The sequence below is a fragment of the Trichomycterus rosablanca genome, chromosome 2, assembly GCF_030014385.1.
Source record: "Trichomycterus rosablanca isolate fTriRos1 chromosome 2, fTriRos1.hap1, whole genome shotgun sequence".
In the NCBI taxonomy this organism is placed as follows: Eukaryota; Metazoa; Chordata; class Actinopteri; order Siluriformes; family Trichomycteridae; genus Trichomycterus; species Trichomycterus rosablanca.
The window spans coordinates 36,020,530-36,039,278 of NC_085989.1; the positions used below are offsets into that span (position 1 = coordinate 36,020,530).

Here is an 18,749-nt window from a genome sequence, read left to right on the forward strand (position 1 = left end):
GAAGATAAGAAGAGTTAACATCTTATTTTATGATAATTTTATATACTGTATATATGTGTATATATATATATATATATACAGTGTATCACAAAAGTGAGTACACCCCTCACATTTCTGCAGATATTTAAGTATATCTTTTCATGGGACAACACTGACAAAATGACACTTTGACACAATGAAAAGTAGTCTGTGTGCAGCTTATATAACTGTAAATTTATTCTTCCCTCAAAATAACTCAATATACAGCCATTAATGTCTAAACCACCGGCAACAAAAGTGAGTACACCCCTAAGAGACTACACCCCTAAATGTCCAAATTGAGCACTGCTTGTCACTTTCCCTCCAAAATGTCATGTGACTCGTTAGTGTTACTAGGTCTCAGGTGTGCATAGGGAGCAGGTGTGTTCAATTTAGTAGTACAGCTCTCACACTCTCTCATACTGGTCACTGAAAGTTCCAACATGGCACCTCATGGCAAAGAACTCTCTGAGGATCTTAAAAGACGAATTGTTGCGCTACATGAAGATGGCCAAGGCTACAAGAAGATTGCCAACACCCTGAAACTGAGCTGCAGCACAGTGGCCAAGATCATCCAGCGTTTTAAAAGAGCAGGGTCCACTCAGAACAGACCTCGCGTTGGTCGTCCAAAGAAGCTGAGTGCACGTGCTCAGCGTCACATCCAACTGCTGTCTTTGAAAGATAGGCGCAGGAGTGCTGTCAGCATTGCTGCAGAGATTGAAAAGGTGGGGGGTCAGCCTGTCAGTGCTCAGACCATACGCCGCACACTACATCAAATTGGTCTGCATGGCTGTCACCCCAGAAGGAAGCCTCTTCTGAAGTCTCTACACAAGAAAGCCCGCAAACAGTTTGCTGAAGACATGTCAACAAAGGACATGGATTACTGGAACCATGTCCTATGGTCTGATGAGACCAAGATTAATTTGTTTGGTTCAGATGGTCTCAAGCATGTGTGGCGGCAATCAGGTGAGGAGTACAAAGATAAGTGTGTCATGCCTACAGTCAAGCATGGTGGTGGGAATGCCATGGTCTGGGGCTGCATGAGTGCAGCAGGTGTTGGGGGGTTACATTTCATTGAGGGACACATGAACTCCAATATGTACTGTGAAATACTGAAGCAGAGCATGATCCCCTCCCTCCGGAAACTGGGTCGCAGGGCAGTGTTCCAGCATGATAATGACCCCAAACACACCTCTAAGACGACCACTGCTTTATTGAAGAGGCTGAGGGTAAAGGTGATGGACTGGCCAAGCATGTCTCCAGACCTAAACCCAATAGAACATCTTTGGGGCATCCTCAAGCGGAAGGTGGAGGAGCGCAAAGTCTCGAATATCCGCCAGCTCCGTGATGTCGTCATGGAGGAGTGGAAAAGCATTCCAGTGGCAACCTGTGAAGCTCTGGTAAACTCCGTGCCCAGGAGAGTTAAGGCAGTTCTGGGAAATAATGGTGGCCACACAAAATATTGACACTTCAGGAACTTTCACTAAGGGGTGTACTCACTTTTGTTGCCGGTGGTTTAGACATTAATGGCTGTATATTGAGTTATTTTGAGGGAAGAATAAATTTACACTGTTATATAAGCTGCACACAGACTACTTTTCATTGTGTCAAAGTGTCATTTTGTCAGCGTTGTCCCATGAAAAGATATACTTAAATATCTGCAGAAATGTGAGGGGTGTACTCACTTTTGTGATACACTGTATATATATATATGTGTGTGTGTGTGTGTGTGTGTGTGTGTGTGTATAAATAATTTTTTTTTACTTAGAACAAGCTAAAAATACAATATTTTTATTAACATTTTCAGCATTTAGCGGACGCTTTTATCCAAAACAACTTAAAGTATACAGTCTAAGCCTAAGTCAATTGAGGGTTAAGGGTCTTGCTCAAGGGCCCAACAGTACCAACCTGGCCGTGGTGCGATTTAAACCAGCAACCTTCTACTTACTAGTCCATTTACATACTTAAACGCTAGGCAACAACTACCCTATATTTGGCCATGTGTGTATGTGTACACCCTTTTTTTTTTTTTTTTTTTCTTTTTTTTTTTCAGTTCAGGTGTTTTAGTCATATTCCCTGGTAATATCTATAATGCCAAGTATAAAAATGTACATTCAACATTGTGGCAACAGTTTGAGCATGGATTTCAGAGGAACTCCAGTGGCCTGCACAGAGCCAGGACCCCAATAGGTGGTCGGTGTCACCCCGTTTCAAATACTTTAGTGTTTGAAGGTTAGAAGAATGAGTATGTTTAAAGTGTGTAATGTACTGTATGTGTTAAGCTGTATTGTTAGAAATTAGCCATTGTTCGTGTAATCGGTTAAAAAGCTCTGAAGCGGGCACAGGAATCAGAAGGGTATCTATGGTCACTAAAAATAAATTTTACTGTATAAAATAAGGCAGAACTGCATGGGATTCTTATTAAGGATATGATTTTATAATAAAACTACAGTATAGATTGTTGGTTCTATTTTCTGTCCAGAATGAATGCACATTACCAGCAGTTAGGTTTTTTGGGATTTGTTTTGTATGTATGAGAAAAGTTTGAACTTTTTCTTGTAGTTCTGAGAATGACCTTAAGTAACCTCACACAGTCAGCTGTTGAGTGTGATGGAAAGAGGAAAAATAAGAGTCATTTATCAGCTCTCACCCTGTTTGTAGGGAGTGCTGTGCGTTTGTGTATATATTTTTCTGGGTGAGATTGTGAACCCTTTTCGTCTCTGTGACATGGGAAAGAACTAGGAACCAGTTCACAGGGAAATATTTCCTGTTGTGCCACTTTTTACCTTTTCTTGGCTATCTGAAACAACTTCCTGTCTCCTGTCTGTAGTGTTAGCACACTGTGAGCTGGCTCCATTGTGCAGAAAAAGTCTTTGCTTACTATCCAGCTTTCTCAAACTTGACTAACAACGTGCTGTATGTTACCTATTTTAGGATATTTTTCCATTTATTGTTTTTCCCATTTTTGGAAAACTATACTGTAGATCGTTGGGAGAATGTGAGTTTGGATCCCACTGATGGTTCCTGTGGCTGGGAAAGAAAATAATTGGCAGCGCTTTAGTCAAAACCATCCCAGTTGATATAAAAACAAGACTAAGATTAGAAAACAATCAAGATTAGGACATGTGAACTGACATGTTAACTGTGAAAAAAACATTAATGTTTTAATGTTTAAATGTTTTTTTTTTTAATAAACACCATTTGTCTCTTAAAAACATTTAATGTATCTTTACTAGAAACTCCATTTCCATAAAAGTTAGGACATTTAAATTTTCGGCATTTAGCAGACGCTCTTATCCAGAGCGACTTACAGAAGTGCTTCCATAGTAAACATTACCTTACTCTAGTTTAAGTAAACAACAGTCAAGAATATAAATTTGCTGAAATCCTGTCAGAACCAAAGTGTTTTTTCCCCAAAAAAATGAATAAGAGCGTTAGTAAGTACATGTCAACTTAAGTGCTTAGTAAAGAGATGGGTTTTTAATTGTCTTTTGAAGACAGCAAAGGACTCAGACAGACAAGGGAAGCTCGTTCCACCACTTGGGTGTACAGAGTACAGAGAAGAGCATTGATGCTTGTCTTCCTCGAGTTCTGGATGGAGGATCAAGTCAAGCAATAATAGTGGCACGGAGGTCGCGTGGTACAGAGCGGGGTTTTATTAGACCTCAAAGGTAGTGGCTTTGTAGGCGAGCATTAGTGTTTTAAACTGAATGCGGGCAGCTACAGAAAGCCAGTGAAGAGAACGCAGCAGTGTTGCAGTGTTTAGGGTGTTTTTTGTAAAAGAATCCTTGTTTTGCTAATTTGCTTGAATCTTTATTTACTTACCTTTTTGTGCTAAACATTGTGAGAGAATCGTAAATTATTTTAAAAAGGATATTTTTCAACAAATGATTGCAAATACTTTTGTGAAAAAATTGATAAAACCTGTAGAAATCTTAGTCCAACTAGAGACCACTTTTGAATGTGCATAATAATAGCCACATGGACACGGGAGCACTTTGGAAAACCTTTGTCATATAACACAGTCTACCACTTTATTAAAAAATACAACCTAAAACTATATATCAATTCTGTGCAGAAAAGCAGACAAATTTTCTGGGCCTGAGCTCATTTCAGATGAACTGAAAGACAGTGGAACCATTCTGTAGTCAGATGAGTACATATTTCAGCTTGTTGTTTGGGAATAACTGATGTCAAGTTCTCCTTGCCAAAGACAAAAAAAGGCCAACCAGAAGAATGTTATTAGCGAAATGCAAAAGCCAACATCTGGCATGCTATGGTGGTACATCAGTGCCCACTGTGTGGGTGACCTGCACATGTACAAAGGTACCACTGGTGCATAGATGTATACTGGGATTTTAACGAGACTTATGCTGCCATGAAAGCTCATGATTATCTCAGCGAGACAATGCCAGGCCTTATTTTGCATGCACTACAGCAGTATGGCTTTGTGCTTGATGGGCCTGCCTGCAGTCGAGATACGTCTCCTATAAACAATGTACATACATTTTTATGTGTTACAGGCATCACATTTAAGATTTGTTTCTGTTTACAGAATACAATTAAGTTGCTCAGTGAAAACATTGGAAATCTTTTCTTTGTACATTTGTCAGTTTAATAAATTGTGTCTGGTTTGTTGTGCACAAAATGAGATTTTTGGGTTTAGCCTAACCTTTTGGTCAAAAATGATTGCCTTCTTAAAGTATATGTATTTCACATCATTTTTAATGACTATATATCCCTAAACCATGAGGAACGATTTTCATTCATCCCTTTTCTCTTGTAATGCTTTACAGCATTCAGTGGAATTGATTGGTATTCGAGACTCGTGTAGCAAACACTGTCCAAGGTCACTGCACAGAGATAGCAGTGAGAATACATTTTGGAATGTGTGTCTTTATTACGGGAATGTACAACAGATGTCCAGAAAAATTGGGACATTTAAAATGGAAAATCCAATAAAAACAAGAAATGTTGGTAAAATCCAATAAAAACAAGCATGTGTGCTTTTACTGTTATTTATTTATTTTTTTATATATTTTCTTTATGCATTTTTCCCCTTTTTCTCCGTTTTTAGCGCGTCCAATTGCCCGATTGCGTCATGCTTCCTCTCCACCAATGCCGATCCCTGCTCTGATTGAGGAGAACGAAGCTAACCCACGCCCTCTTATCACCTACACTTTGACGAGTGCAGTGCAGCTCAGTACTGTATACGGAGAGACACACCCTGAGAGCACTCTTTTCTCATCTCTGTGCAGGCGCCATCAATCAGCCAGCAGAGGTCTTAATTGCACCAGTCATGAGAGAGAGACCCCATCCAACTTAGCCCATATCTGAACAACAGGCCAATCGTTGTTCATGTGGCCGCTCAGCCTTAGCCGGCAGGCAGAGCTGAGATTCGATATGATGTATTCGAGATCCCAGCTCTGGTTCCAGCGTGTGTTTTTACCTCTTTTACTGTTTTTTGACTGACGTACAAAAAAAGATTTCTAATATTTTCACTTAGCAATTTTTTTGTAAATATAAAATAATATAGAGTTTAATCCCTGCAACACACTCAAAAAAGTTGGGACAAAGGCAGTCTACCCCTGTGTTTCATCACCATTCTTATTAATGACACTTTAATGGTTTGGGAACTGAGGACACTAATTGTTGCAGTTTTGCAAGTGGCATTTTTACCCATTCTTACTTATCAGTCTGTGGTCACGGTTGGGCAGTCGTAGCTAAGCGGTTAAGGTACTGGACTAGTGGTAGCTCAGCAGTTAAGGTACTGGACTAATAATCAAAAGTTTACTGGTCCCACCATCGCCAAGTTGCTACTATTGGACCCCTAAGCAAGGCCCTTAACCCTCAATTGCTCAAACTGCATTTAATCATAATTGTTTCGCTGTGGATAGTGTTTTGTAAGTGTCCACTAAATGCTACAAATGCTGCACAGTTGTCTGATTCACCTCATTATGCCCCTTTTTTCATTTAATTTAATTTTCATCAAATGACATCGCCCCACACCCCAGCCACAACCCATCATGACATAGCCAGTAGCATTTTTGTAGATGCCTGGTTGGCCAATGGCTGCACTGAGATTCAAACCTGGGTAATTAGAGCAATTTTAGCAGCCCAGCCACTGGAATGATTTACCTTTATTGCAACTTTATCTGACCAACAATGCTATCTTTGTTTACATGTTCTGCACACACCTTGGAGTCTGATTAATAAATGGCAATTAGATTTTACTTACTGTGGTTTGGTAGGTCATAGTGCCTAAAAATGACTTTGTAACTCTTAATAGATTAATATATTTTAACAAAGATCTTGGAATGTACTTGTTTTCACTTACTTTCCTCTGTGGAATGTGACATCTTGTTTAAAATCCAAAGTTATTTAGATTATCATTCACATTAAACACTAGAAATTGTAAAAATGTGATCTGAGGACTTTGATTGTAATGAGCTGGTTTGTTTAAACCAGAAAGGGCCAATGTCTTGGATTGTTAAACACACCTTTTTTTTTTTTTAGGTAGCAGGGTGTGGTGCAGCTTTTTTTGTCTAAATTCAGGTATAAAAATGATCATATGCTTAACATGTTGTCCACTGTTGTGTTTATCTTTGTAGGCTTGGCTGTTGGTGATGAACCCAGCAGGCAGCCTATAGGCATTGTGCTGACGGTACTGGGAGTGGTGGTGCTGGATTTTTGTGCTGATGCTGCAGAAGGGCCGATAAGAGCATACCTGCTGGATGTAGCTGACACAGATGAGCAGGACATGGCCCTCAACATCCATGCTTTTTCATCAGGTACACAATATAAAAACACAATGTTTAAAACCTTTTCCATCTATACTATCAGGTACATTATGTACATACAAACACTGCTCTCAACATTCTGTCTGGTTCAGCATCATGTCAACGAAACATACTCCCAATACACACTGCTTCAACTTTATTAATTGCTACATAATACATATTACCCTGACCAAATGTAAGTTTTTCCAAAAATGTAAGGACAATTAGGCAGGATGACAGCACAAGGCAGATCAGTGTGTAGGAGGTTGGGGCTTAGAGGGTAAATAGTTTCACCTTGGCTATGTGTATGTGGTTGGTGGGGGGTAGCATATTGACAAATGCCTTCACAAACCATGCAGCTGACCAATACCAAATGCTTCCAATGCCTATGTGGCCTGATAATTTTATTAATTTCCTGTTCGCCTTTTATATTTCTCTTAAAGGCAAAAACCCTTTCTGCTTTTATTACCTCTTACAGAGCATTTATTTTTATGGTCATGAAGTAGAAATAAGTAGAAATTCCCATGTTCATTTGACCTGGAAATATTATTGTAACTTTTTATTAATAATTTAGGTGTACATTTTTTTATATTTTGTTGGAAATACACAAACCCGTGTAACAACATATAAATTATGCATTTCTATGTTTCAGTTGTCTAATTTAACTGCCAATGCAGTTGACTGTGTTTGATGGAAGGCCAGATGTGGTCTCCCACTTCCCGTTACCGCTGCGACATGCGATCTCTGGTTAGCTACGCATGTGTGGGGGAAGTCACATGGCACATAGTGTTGTTCTCTGTACATGATACAGCTCTGTGTGGGAACCCAACACTGAAAGCTGATAAGACGTGACTACAGATTGTACATGTAGCGTGTGGTGATTCAGCTCTCCTTAACCATATCGGGGGTTGTGCAAGAGGCAGCAGATTGACAATTGGGAATTAAAAATGACTAGATTGGGAGATAAAGCGGGAAAAATCCAAATATGCATTTCCTTTGCTTATTATTTAAGCTTTTTTCTGTGCCATGCAACTCCTACAAAAAAAGCTGAGGAGAATAATCAATAAACCGTTTGACCAAGGGGTATGTAGGGTGTGTACATAATTGACCAGTTGTTGCATGTAAAACAGCAGGAATGCATAATATATTTCACATTGATTGGTCTGTCAGACCGTGATGGAGAAATCAAAGTCTGTCATAATCTTGGTCATCTGTGTCAGCCTATAGACACCCAACTCAGCATGTGACACTGCTGTGCTTTTTTTTGGGTGTCAGTTGCTTCAGTTGTATTATGCCTAGTTCACACTACACGATTTTTGCCCTGATTTTCGCTCGCCAACTGGTCGACAACTCGGTGTTTGCTCGGCGATCGAAACTTGGCTCTCGATTGCTATGTGTGAACGGCTCAATGACTCGATCCGAGCCGCTCGCCGACTGAAGAGAGATATCTAGCATGCTAAATATTTGGATATCAGTCGGGCCACTGGCAGGGCAGGAGTTGTAAAACATAGGTCAGGGGCATAATATAGTTTCTATCAGAATACATTGGCACACACATGTTTTACAGTATTTCTGACCTTATTGTTCTAGACAAAACATAATACCAGTATTGCATTGCAAAAAATATTTATTAACCTCCAACTAACTACAGAACAATCCATGCTGGTCGTGTAGCCAAATCAACTTAAATTAATTTATTTTCCCTCTTTGCTTTTATGCTGCACATCAGCACACAAACAACTTTGATTGCTCGCTTCTTGTTGACATGCATTTTTGGACATAGTATAGTTAAACCCCTTGTCACTTCTTGCATTTGTTTTAGTTTTTCAGTGTGACCCTTAAAATGCAAACTAGTTTTACACATATTGTAATGTATTACTTTCTACATCTAGAAGAAGAGTTTTAATCCTGTCTGCAGAGAAGGATCACACCAACAGTCTCACACAGAGACTCTGTGAATGTGATATAAAGAAAAGAAATAATCACCCTTTATGTCACTATCCTTGTAGGACAGTGGAAGATTCCACCGTTAACAGAGATTTCTTAGCTAGAACATAATAATAATAATAATAATAATACATTTTATTTATGGGCGCCTTTCAAAACACTCAAGGACACCTTACAATACAAAACATCAGTACATAATTAATTACACAGATTAAGGGTAGGCAAGTTTAAAGAAGTACGTTTTAAGGCATGTTTTAAAACTAGGGAATGAATCAATGGTGCGAATGTCAGCACCAACATATGAACTGGTGTAAACCAGCTAGAACTGGGTTTTGGAGGTCATACAATGCAATGGACGCACTTCTCATCACGTACACCATGTACACATCCAGTAACATTCCATTTTAGCAGTATTTTTGGAATATCAGAATTTGGCTACTGTCAATCATGCCCTGAATATACCTACACACTCTAAGTATCAATAATACTTGTAGTGTAAATTATCATTTTTCTTCCACAAGTGTCTCTTGGGCTGATAATCATACAACCACTAGTTTGTGTTGGTCTTTTTTTCTACATTTTCTTCAATTTTATATATCATGGGTGCCACTCTCACCTCTTTGCATGTTCCCTCCCTATATACATTGGTTTTCTCTGGAGTACTACATTTTCCTCACACCTCCTAAAAATACCAGTAGTTTGACTGGCTGTTTTAGAGTACCCTAGGTGTAAGTGATTTGAAATCACGAAATGAGATGCCATGCAATAGTTGGTGCACCAACTAGGATGTATCCCTACTTTGCCCCTAGTGTTTGGGGTAGGCTCTTGTTCCACCATTGTCAGTATCAATAAATTAATAAATTTTATTTTAGGTTCTTGTTTTACTGCCAATTTATCCTGGTTGGAGTTGCGGTTGGGCCCAGGATTTACAGAATCATTGGGTGCAATGCATTACCACACCCTGGACAGGTTACCAATCTACTGGGCATTGGCCATACCCCCACCAAACCCCCCATTCCAGAAATATAGCCAATCATGTCTATATGTAGACACCCGACTAGCCAGGTTCACCACTGGGAATTCAAACCCTGGATCCCAGCGATAGTGGGCTAGTGTTATTTACCACTGTGCCACACAAACACCACAAATCAATAAATGATAAATAAAAATAGCTATGAGCATTACTCTTGAAGTCACATGAGAGTGCCATCTGAATAGCCACTGTCATTTCTGTGGTATAATGTTATTAATATTATAGTGTGTGTGTGTGTGTGTGTGTGTCTAGGATTGGGTGGTGCAGTTGGCTATGCTCTTGGTGGCCTTGACTGGACTCACACCCTGCTGGGTAAGGCCTTCAAGTCTCAGGAGCAAATCCTGTTTGTGTTTGCTGCTGTGCTCTTCATCATCTCAGTGGCCCTGCATCTCTTCAGCATTGAAGAGGAGCAGTACATCCCACAGCAGGACCGACTGGATGAGGAGGTGGATGCAACATCTGTTAAAATCAACAGCGCCCTGGGTCTTCCAGCATCACAGCCGAAGTTGGAGGTAATCCAGGAGGACGAGCAGTGTGAGCACTCTGTGCTCTCAACTGAGCCAGAGCTCAACTTCCTGAATGTAGAGTTGGTGCGCAGCAAGAGCGACTCTGTGCTGGAGATGGCCGATGCAGAACTGGAACAGCTGGAGTATGAGGCACTTTTCCTGCGCCAAATAGAACCCTCCATCTTCCAGGAGCGAGTGTCACCCTACCCCGGCAGTGAGGAGTTCCTGCATGATCGATTTAGCCTAAGAAGCTTATCTTCGGTAGCGCCTGAGCCAGACGGTGAAGACGTACCACTTCATTCAGAACCCAAACCGTCCAATGGCCAGTCAGCAGGGCACAGCACTACCGGCAGGAACTCTGAGCAACTTCCATCGAATGGCCTAAAATCCTCCAGTGCTAATGCTTCCATCCGGCGCCGGCGCCACACTTTCTACCGCCAGTCATCCAGTACTTTCTCCTACTATGGACACCTGGGCTCGCATCGCTATCGCTACCGCCGTGCCAATGCAGCTGTCCTGATTAAGCCATCGCGCAGCATGAATGATATCTACGAGATGCAGAAGCTCCAAAGGAGAGACAGGAGGCACAGAGCCCGACACCAAAGCGGCAACACCACATCCAGCGGAGATACTGAGAGTGAAGAGGGTGACTTTGAGACCACTGTGCGCCTCCTCTGGATGTCCATGCTGAAGATGCCCAAAGAATTGTGGCGACTTTGCCTATGCCATCTGCTTACCTGGTTCTCGGTTATCGCTGAGGCTGTTTTCTACACTGATTTTATGGGACAGGTCATCTATGAGGGCGACCCAACGGTGAGATGAACAAGAGTGTAAACTTACAATAATAGTATATAACATTAAAACCACCTCCTTGTTTCTACACTCACTGTCCATTTTATCAGCTCCACTTACCATATAGAAGCACTTTGTAATTCCACAATTACTGACTGTAGTCCATCTGTTTCTCTATGTACCTTTTTAACACCCTTTTACTCTGTTCTTCAATGGTCAATGGTGGTGGGTCATTCTCAGCACTGCAGTGATAGTGACATGGTGGTGGTGTGTTAGTGTGTGTTGTGCTGGTATGACTGGATAAGACACAGCAGCGCTGATGGAGTTTTTAAACACATCACTGTCACTGCTGGACTGAGAATAGTCCACCAACCAAAAATATATCCAGCCAACAGTGCCCCATGGGCAGCGTCCTGTGACCACTGATGAAGGTCTAGAAGATGACCAACTCAAACAGCAGCAATTGATGAGCATCTCTGACATTACGTCTACAAGGTGGACCAACCAGGTAGGAGTGTCTAATAAAGTGGACAGTGAGTGGACACGGTATTTAAAAACTCCAGCAGCGCTGCTGTGTCTGACCCACTCATACCAGCACAACACACACTAACACACCACCACCATGTCATTGTCACTGCAGTGCTGAGAATGATCCACCACCCAAATAATACCTGTTCTGTGGTGGCCCTGTGGGGGTCCTGACTATTGAAGAACAGGGTGAAAGCAGGCTAAAAAGGCATGTAGAGAAACAGATGTTTGTTTGTTTATTAGGATTTTAACGTCATGTTTTTACACTTTGGTTACATTCATGACAGGAACGGTAGTTATTCATCACACAAGGTTCATCAATTCACAAGTTTATATCAAGCACAGTCATGGACAATTTAGTATCTTCAATTCACCTTACTTGCATGTCTTTGGACTGTGGGAGGAAACCGGAGCACCCGGAGTAAACCCACGCAGACACGGGGAGAGCATGCAAACTCCACACAGAAAGGACCCGGACCGCCCCACCTGGGGTTCGAACCCAGGACCTTCTTGCTGTGAGGCGACAGTGCTACCCACTAAGCCACCGTGCCGCCCCGGAGAGAAACAGATGGACTACATTCAGTAATTGCAGAACTTGAAAGTACTTCTATATGGTAAGTGGAGCTGATAACCTGGACAGTGAGTGTAGAAACAAGGAGGTGGTTTTAATGTTTATCTTAACAAGAAAACTGTGCTGTGCAAAACAGGAGATGTTTCATGTCTTTCTGAAAAAATTTATTGTTTGGTGGTAGCAAATCTTATAGGTCTGTGTATAATTGTGTACATTTTAAAGTGTGGATGGGTGAGTAATCGGATAAGTGAGTAAAAGTTAAATAAGAGTGATTTAGTGATGCTTGATTTGAAGCAAAAACAAGAACTACAGGAAAGTTGATGATACACTGTTAAATTGAGATTCATTGATGCATTAATGAATAAACGGATGACTGCATGGTTTAATAAATGGGTGAGTGCAGGAAGTGGTGGGTGGGTAAATAAACTGATGAATTAATTAATGAGTTAATTAATTAAGTTTATTGAGGATGAATAGTTTAGTATATGACTGAGTGAATACGTTTGTATAATTAATTATCTGATAATTTATCCATCAATCCAGAATTAGTGTTTGGTGCCTTGCAATCAGTTTACCGGGGTGTATGGTGCAAAATACACCGATCAGGCATAACATTATGACCACCTTCCTAATATTGTGTTGGTCCCCCTTTTACTGCCAAAACAGCCCTGACCCATTAAGACATGGAGTCTGACACCTTTCTATCAGAACCAGCATTAACTTCTTCAGCAATTTGAGCTACAGTAGCTCGTCTGTTGGATCGGACCACACGGACCAGCCTTCGCTCCCCACGTGCATCAATGAGCCTTGGCCGCCCATAACCCTGTCGCTGATTTACCACTGTTCCACTGCAGACCAGGAACACCCCACAAGAGCTGCAGTTTCAGAGATGCTCTGACCATCTGAGATGGTCTGAGATGTCGTCTAGCCATCGCAATTTGGCGCTTGTCAAACTCGTGCAAATCCTTATGCGTGCCCATTTTTCCTGCTTCTAACACATCAACTTTGAGGATAAAATGTTCACTTGCTGCCTAATATATCCCACCCACTAACAGGTGACGTGATGAAGAGATAATCAGTGTTATTCACTTCACCTGTCTGTGGTCATAATGTTATATCTGGTCGGTGTATGTTAACCATGCAACACAGAATCCTGAATTTGCTGTTCAGATTAATCTAAGATTAATCTCATTAAATAATGAATGACAGAAATTGAATCAAGGCATGCACCAAATCGATCCTAAATTCTGGAATTTTAATAATAGTTTATATGAAATCATAGAGAGCTTATGAGTGAGTTACTGTATATATATCTGTTCATGTATTTTAGAAGAAAGACTCAGATAAGTGTTTAAGCTAATTGTAATTGACATTTAACAGAGTTTAATTCAGTGCTTTTAACCTGCAGTGACTTAAAAATGAAATTTGAACTACACTATTGCAGACGTAATAAATAATAATTACTTTTATTTAGATTATTTGCTGCTTGTTTGCTGTTGTTTTTAATATATAGTACTATATAAATCAAGTATGTAGGTATGGTAGGTTTGTTTAAAATATCTAATGTTACGATTGTACTTGCAGGCTGCATCAAACTCCACCTTGCTGCACAACTACAATAAAGGAGTACAGATGGGCTGCTGGGGGCTTGTCATCTATGCTGCTACTGTGGCTATCTGTTCAGGTCAGTTACACACAATACCACAAATATAAGAGATTATGCAGACAAGCTACAAATACACAAATATCCATGTAGGATACAGACGATGTAGAGCTCTGGCTTTGGTCTTATTAGAGTTTTGTTTAGTTTTTTCAGATATTTTTGGCTGTGATTTTGGCTGATTGTATAATTCTAATTTAGTGTAGTTTTTGTTGTATCTTTGGTAATTCTATTCTTGGACAGGCCTGTGAATTATGTTTATGTGCACTTTCTGTGTGCAGTGATGTTTTGTTTTCCATGTACAGTGTATTATTAGAAATTGGATGTAATTTTCCATGACTAAGAGCAAATGATAAATTATAGAATAAAATTCACTCTCTCTCTTTCTTCCAGCTTTTAAATTCTTTACTAACTAAAACCCAAGTCAGGCAAGTGTTGCATATAAAAATAATAAGCAAATGACTAAATAAATGTATTTATTATTCAGTGTATTTAGTTCAGTTAGTTAAAAAAAAAGCCTTTTGTCTGTTTTATGGCAGATTTTGTGAGCAATTGTATAATTTTGTGAGTGGATGAGAGAATGAATGGGTAAGTGAGTGAATAGGTGAGGGATCGAATGGGTTAGTGAATGAAATAGTTGGGTAAATAAGTCGGTGAATGAATAAACCACTGAATAAATAATTGGTTGGAATAAGAAATTGAATTAATAACTGTATGGTAAGTAAACACTAAAATAAATGAGTAATGTAGAAATTAATCAATAAATAAATATGTTGGTAAATAACAGTAAATATAAAACTGGAGTTATTTAAGCAACAGAACACAAGAGTGGGACAAATGTATTGCTTCTATAAAACAGTTTTACAAAAAAAAAAAAAAACGTATTACCTATATTATTATATAGACATTATTTTGACCAACTAAAGTGTCTACTATCAAGAGAAAACCAGTATTCAGGGGTGTAAAAACATTATAATATAGTAAATTCAATTTTTGGTAACAGTTTTCAGTACAGCTGTTTTTCAGGATCAGCAGTTCAGCCTTTATAAGCATGTATTCAGAATAGAACTGTATTACTGTGTTATTAATGTTTGCACACAGTTGTATGTACTAATTCAGCCTGCTTTCTCTTTTAAAGCTTTACTCCAAAAGTACCTGGATAACTTTGACCTCAGCATAAAAGTCATCTACATTCTGGGAACACTGGGCTTCTCTGTCGGCACAGCCGTTATGGCCATCTTCCCTAATGTCTATGTGTCTATGGTGATGATTAGCACCATGGGAATCATCTGCATGAGCATCTCTTACTGCCCATATGCTTTACTTGGCCAGTACCATGAAATTAAAGAGGTGAGATGCCAAATACTGTTTAAGTTCAGGGGTATAGTGTGTTTGTTTTTACACATCATTTTTTATTTTAATTGTTCATGTCGTTTGGCTGTAATAAAATAATCTGGCTTACTGAGTGACACACAAACATAGCTCATCCATCTGCTACTGTAATAGAATTTAAAAAACTACTCAGTGTAGGGATTTGAACCTTCAACCCTCTAATCAATAGTGTAGTAACTTAACTACAGAGCCCTCAAACAATGCATCAGAATGAAACACAAAACAAAGTATACTTTATATAATATAGTAATAAAAATGGTGAGAATCTGGTTCCACTGTGGTTTACAAGATGTAACGTAAAGCCTTCACATGGGGTGTATGTGGACAAGATTTTTTTATGTTTGTGCCTGTTAAAATTCATTTATTTGATTATTATTATTATTCAATTTACTGTGACCCATTTTGCCAGTGGGTCGCAAACCAGAGTTTTAAAAAAATCCTGTACTATGCAATAGCTCTAAATTAAACATAATGGACCAAAGTTTCATAGCCTATGTAGCTTCTTTATTCTGCTAGATAGCCAAATGTGGGTACCCTTCTAATTATTGAGGTGTTTTAGTCACACTTATTGTTGGGTTAAAAAATAAATGATATGCTTCTGACTTTGTGACATCAGTTAGGGTCCGTAGGGTGCAGTACATAAAGACATGGTTCGCTGTGGGGAAACTCCTTTGGCCTTCACATAGCTTTGACATTAACCCCATGCAACACTGGGATCAATTGGAGCATAAACTCCTTTTTGAAGTCAGTGTCTGACCTCAGAAATGCTGTTTTGACTTAATAGGCACAAATTCCCTCAGACCAACATCAAATTTCGCAAAAAGTCAATATTAGTGTTAATAGTTTTGAGATTGAACATTCAAGAAGCTTACGATCAGATGTCCACACACTTGTCATATAGTGTATACACTGAAGAACCACATTGGAGATTTAATCAAAAATTAAAATAAACTATTTAAGTTTTTGTCTCAATAGGGTTTAAATCAGGTCTTTGAAAAGTCGCTTAACCACTTGAAGGTGGACTTGCTCTTGTGATTCAGATTGTTGGTTGGAAAACTTATCTGTGCATTACAGACTGATGACTGGATTTTATGATACAAAGCCAAATTTATGGTTCAGTCAATAATGGCCCACGGGATCAAAGTTGACCAGGCCCTGAAACAGCATTCTTATACTATCACACTACCACCACCATTTTTGGCTGTTGGTTTGATGTGTTTTTTTTTTCTTAAGTATAAAATGCTCTTTCAGTTTTGTGACAGATGTAACAAAACACATTTTCCAAAAACTTTTGACTTACCAGCTATCCCAGAAGGCTTGGGGTCATCAGGATATTATTTAATAAATATGAGACGAGCCTTAAAGTTCCTCTTGCTAAGTAATGGTTTTCATTCCCATAGATACTGTTTTGGCCTAGACTTTTTCTTATGGTGAAATCAGGAACACTGACCTTGTCTAAGATGTGCAAGGCCTGCAGCTCTTGGGATGTCTGTCTGGGTTCTTAGTGACTTTCTGATTGAGTTATGAATTTAGTTTGATCATGTAATATTGTGTTGCATACTTCAAATTGCTAATTTATTTAAGTGATATTTAAGTGACACACTGGGTGTGTCCAGTATAATTGAACCCTATTTTGATTACATTTTGTTCAACTGTTCAAAAAACTAAGGAACCAACACTTTTTTACACTATGCTTTAAAATAGCCCAAATTATGAAGACATGATAAAAGCAGACAAAAACATAATACCTATCTTGTCATAAAAAGTACACATGTTAAACATGGCATTAAAATTCAAATGAATAAAGTTTTTGCTAATTTTGTAAGTGAAATGGGGGTGGCATGATTTTGTTTTTAATTAAAACAATTGTGAAAGAACATGCAAAAGTAGAAGAAATTAGAAACAGAATAAACAGTTTATGTTATGTGACATAGGAATTATAAAGTACACTAGCACTTCATTATATCATTCACCCAAATCACTAAAGGTGGAATCTTCTGTGGTTTTGTACAAAGCAGATAATATGGAAATAATGATCATTTATAATCACCTTAACAGTTACTGCATTATGATTTATTAACAAAGCTTTTTTTATTACTGTTCACAGTATATCCATCATAGCCCTGGCAACTCCAAGCGAGGCTTTGGTATCGACTGTGCCATTCTGTCCTGCCAGGTGTACATCTCTCAGATCGTGGTGGCATCCGCGCTGGGTGCTGTAGTGGAGGCCGTGGGCAGCGTACGGGTCATCCCCATGGTGGCATCAGGTGGCGCATTTTTGGGGTTCCTGACTGCCAGCTTTCTGGTTATCTATCCAGGGGAGGGTGAGGGGGTCAAGTCAGAGCAAAACAAAGCCCTTACCTCAACCTGCAGCGGGCACGGCGAGAATGGCGTCACCGCCATTGAGAAGCCCAGTGTCTTGAAACTTACACGGAAGGGCACCACCACCACCACAACCTGCCAGCTGGAGGTTGAATCCACCCTGTAATGAAGATGAGAAATGCTTTTTCCTCTAGCTGTTGTGTTTGTGGAGGGACTGGTGTTTCTTTTCAGGGCCACCAGAGGGCAGCTCTGTGCGGAATTCTATAAAAAATAAGAGGGCATTCTGGTCTTTTTCGACATGCACTTCATCAGACTTCAATCAAAGTTCCTACTTCCACTGTAAGCGCAAAATCTGATCTAATGTAAATTATAATTATTTATATAATTAATAACTGTTTGTTTTCTTTGTTAAGGATGGTTCTTCTCATTGTCAATGTGATTACCAAAAGTTGTATGTACAATGATGTTTAGTTTTTATATTTAATCAACTTGTTAAGCTATAAATTTTATTGAAATATGCAGTAAGAGAATCTTTAAAATTATTACCCAAAAGTTAAGACCTGGACATGAATCCTTACCCTGTTTCATTGTTGTATTTAATTTTTTAGGTCAGTGTAAGATATGGAATTCCGTCTAATTTAAATATTCCTATATTTTTCAGGGTTCTCTGCTTCAACCATAAGCTTGTGCTGTATGTGTGTCTGTACAATTACTTCAAGCTTGTATCCCAAAGTGTTTCCTTTGGTGTAAACACTGCTTAATAAGTTGTCTTTATTTAATTTAAAAGTAATCATGACTTTGATATATACCTCTCAAAAGGCTACCCAAAGTCAGAAAGGTTCAATCTATAAATAGAGTGAAATAAAAGTAATAAAAGTAATAGAATTACAATCGCTTCACAAATAGCTGGTGTGGGGTGTGCTACTTTCAAGTCTTCTCTGTGAAGCTTTGGAATGGTCTGCAATCATAATCTTAATGCTGCAGCCAAATCCTTGGAGCATTTACCAAATGGAAGAACTGAAGTATGTGAATATTACAGGAGACAGGATTTTGTACTGTAAAACTTCTAATGTCAATCAGTGTCTCTCCTAGGTTGTTTTTTTCTTGTAGGGATGTGTTATTACAGTTGGATCTTTTGGGAAGGTATTATTGGTGTGCTTATGCGTTTATATATGGTGACTAAAGTGACAGGGAAAGTGCT

At 39.2% G+C, this 18,749-nt stretch overlaps 1 protein-coding gene across 1 annotated transcript in view; it reads left to right on the forward strand.

Moving 5' to 3' along the window:
• The window catches only part of LOC134309156 (solute carrier family 45 member 4), a 36,677-nt gene extending 18,778 nt beyond the window's left edge, over positions 1–17,899 (forward strand). Inside the window, exons 3-7 of the mRNA XM_062990790.1 lie at positions 6,630–6,809; positions 10,030–11,096; positions 13,759–13,858; positions 14,973–15,184; positions 17,334–17,899. Coding sequence (XP_062846860.1) covers positions 6,630–6,809; positions 10,030–11,096; positions 13,759–13,858; positions 14,973–15,184; positions 17,334–17,714 — 1,940 coding nt within the window. The 3' untranslated portion in view covers positions 17,715–17,899. The remainder of the gene's footprint in view (positions 1–6,629; positions 6,810–10,029; positions 11,097–13,758; positions 13,859–14,972; positions 15,185–17,333) is intronic.
• Positions 17,900–18,749: the final 850 nt, after the last annotated feature.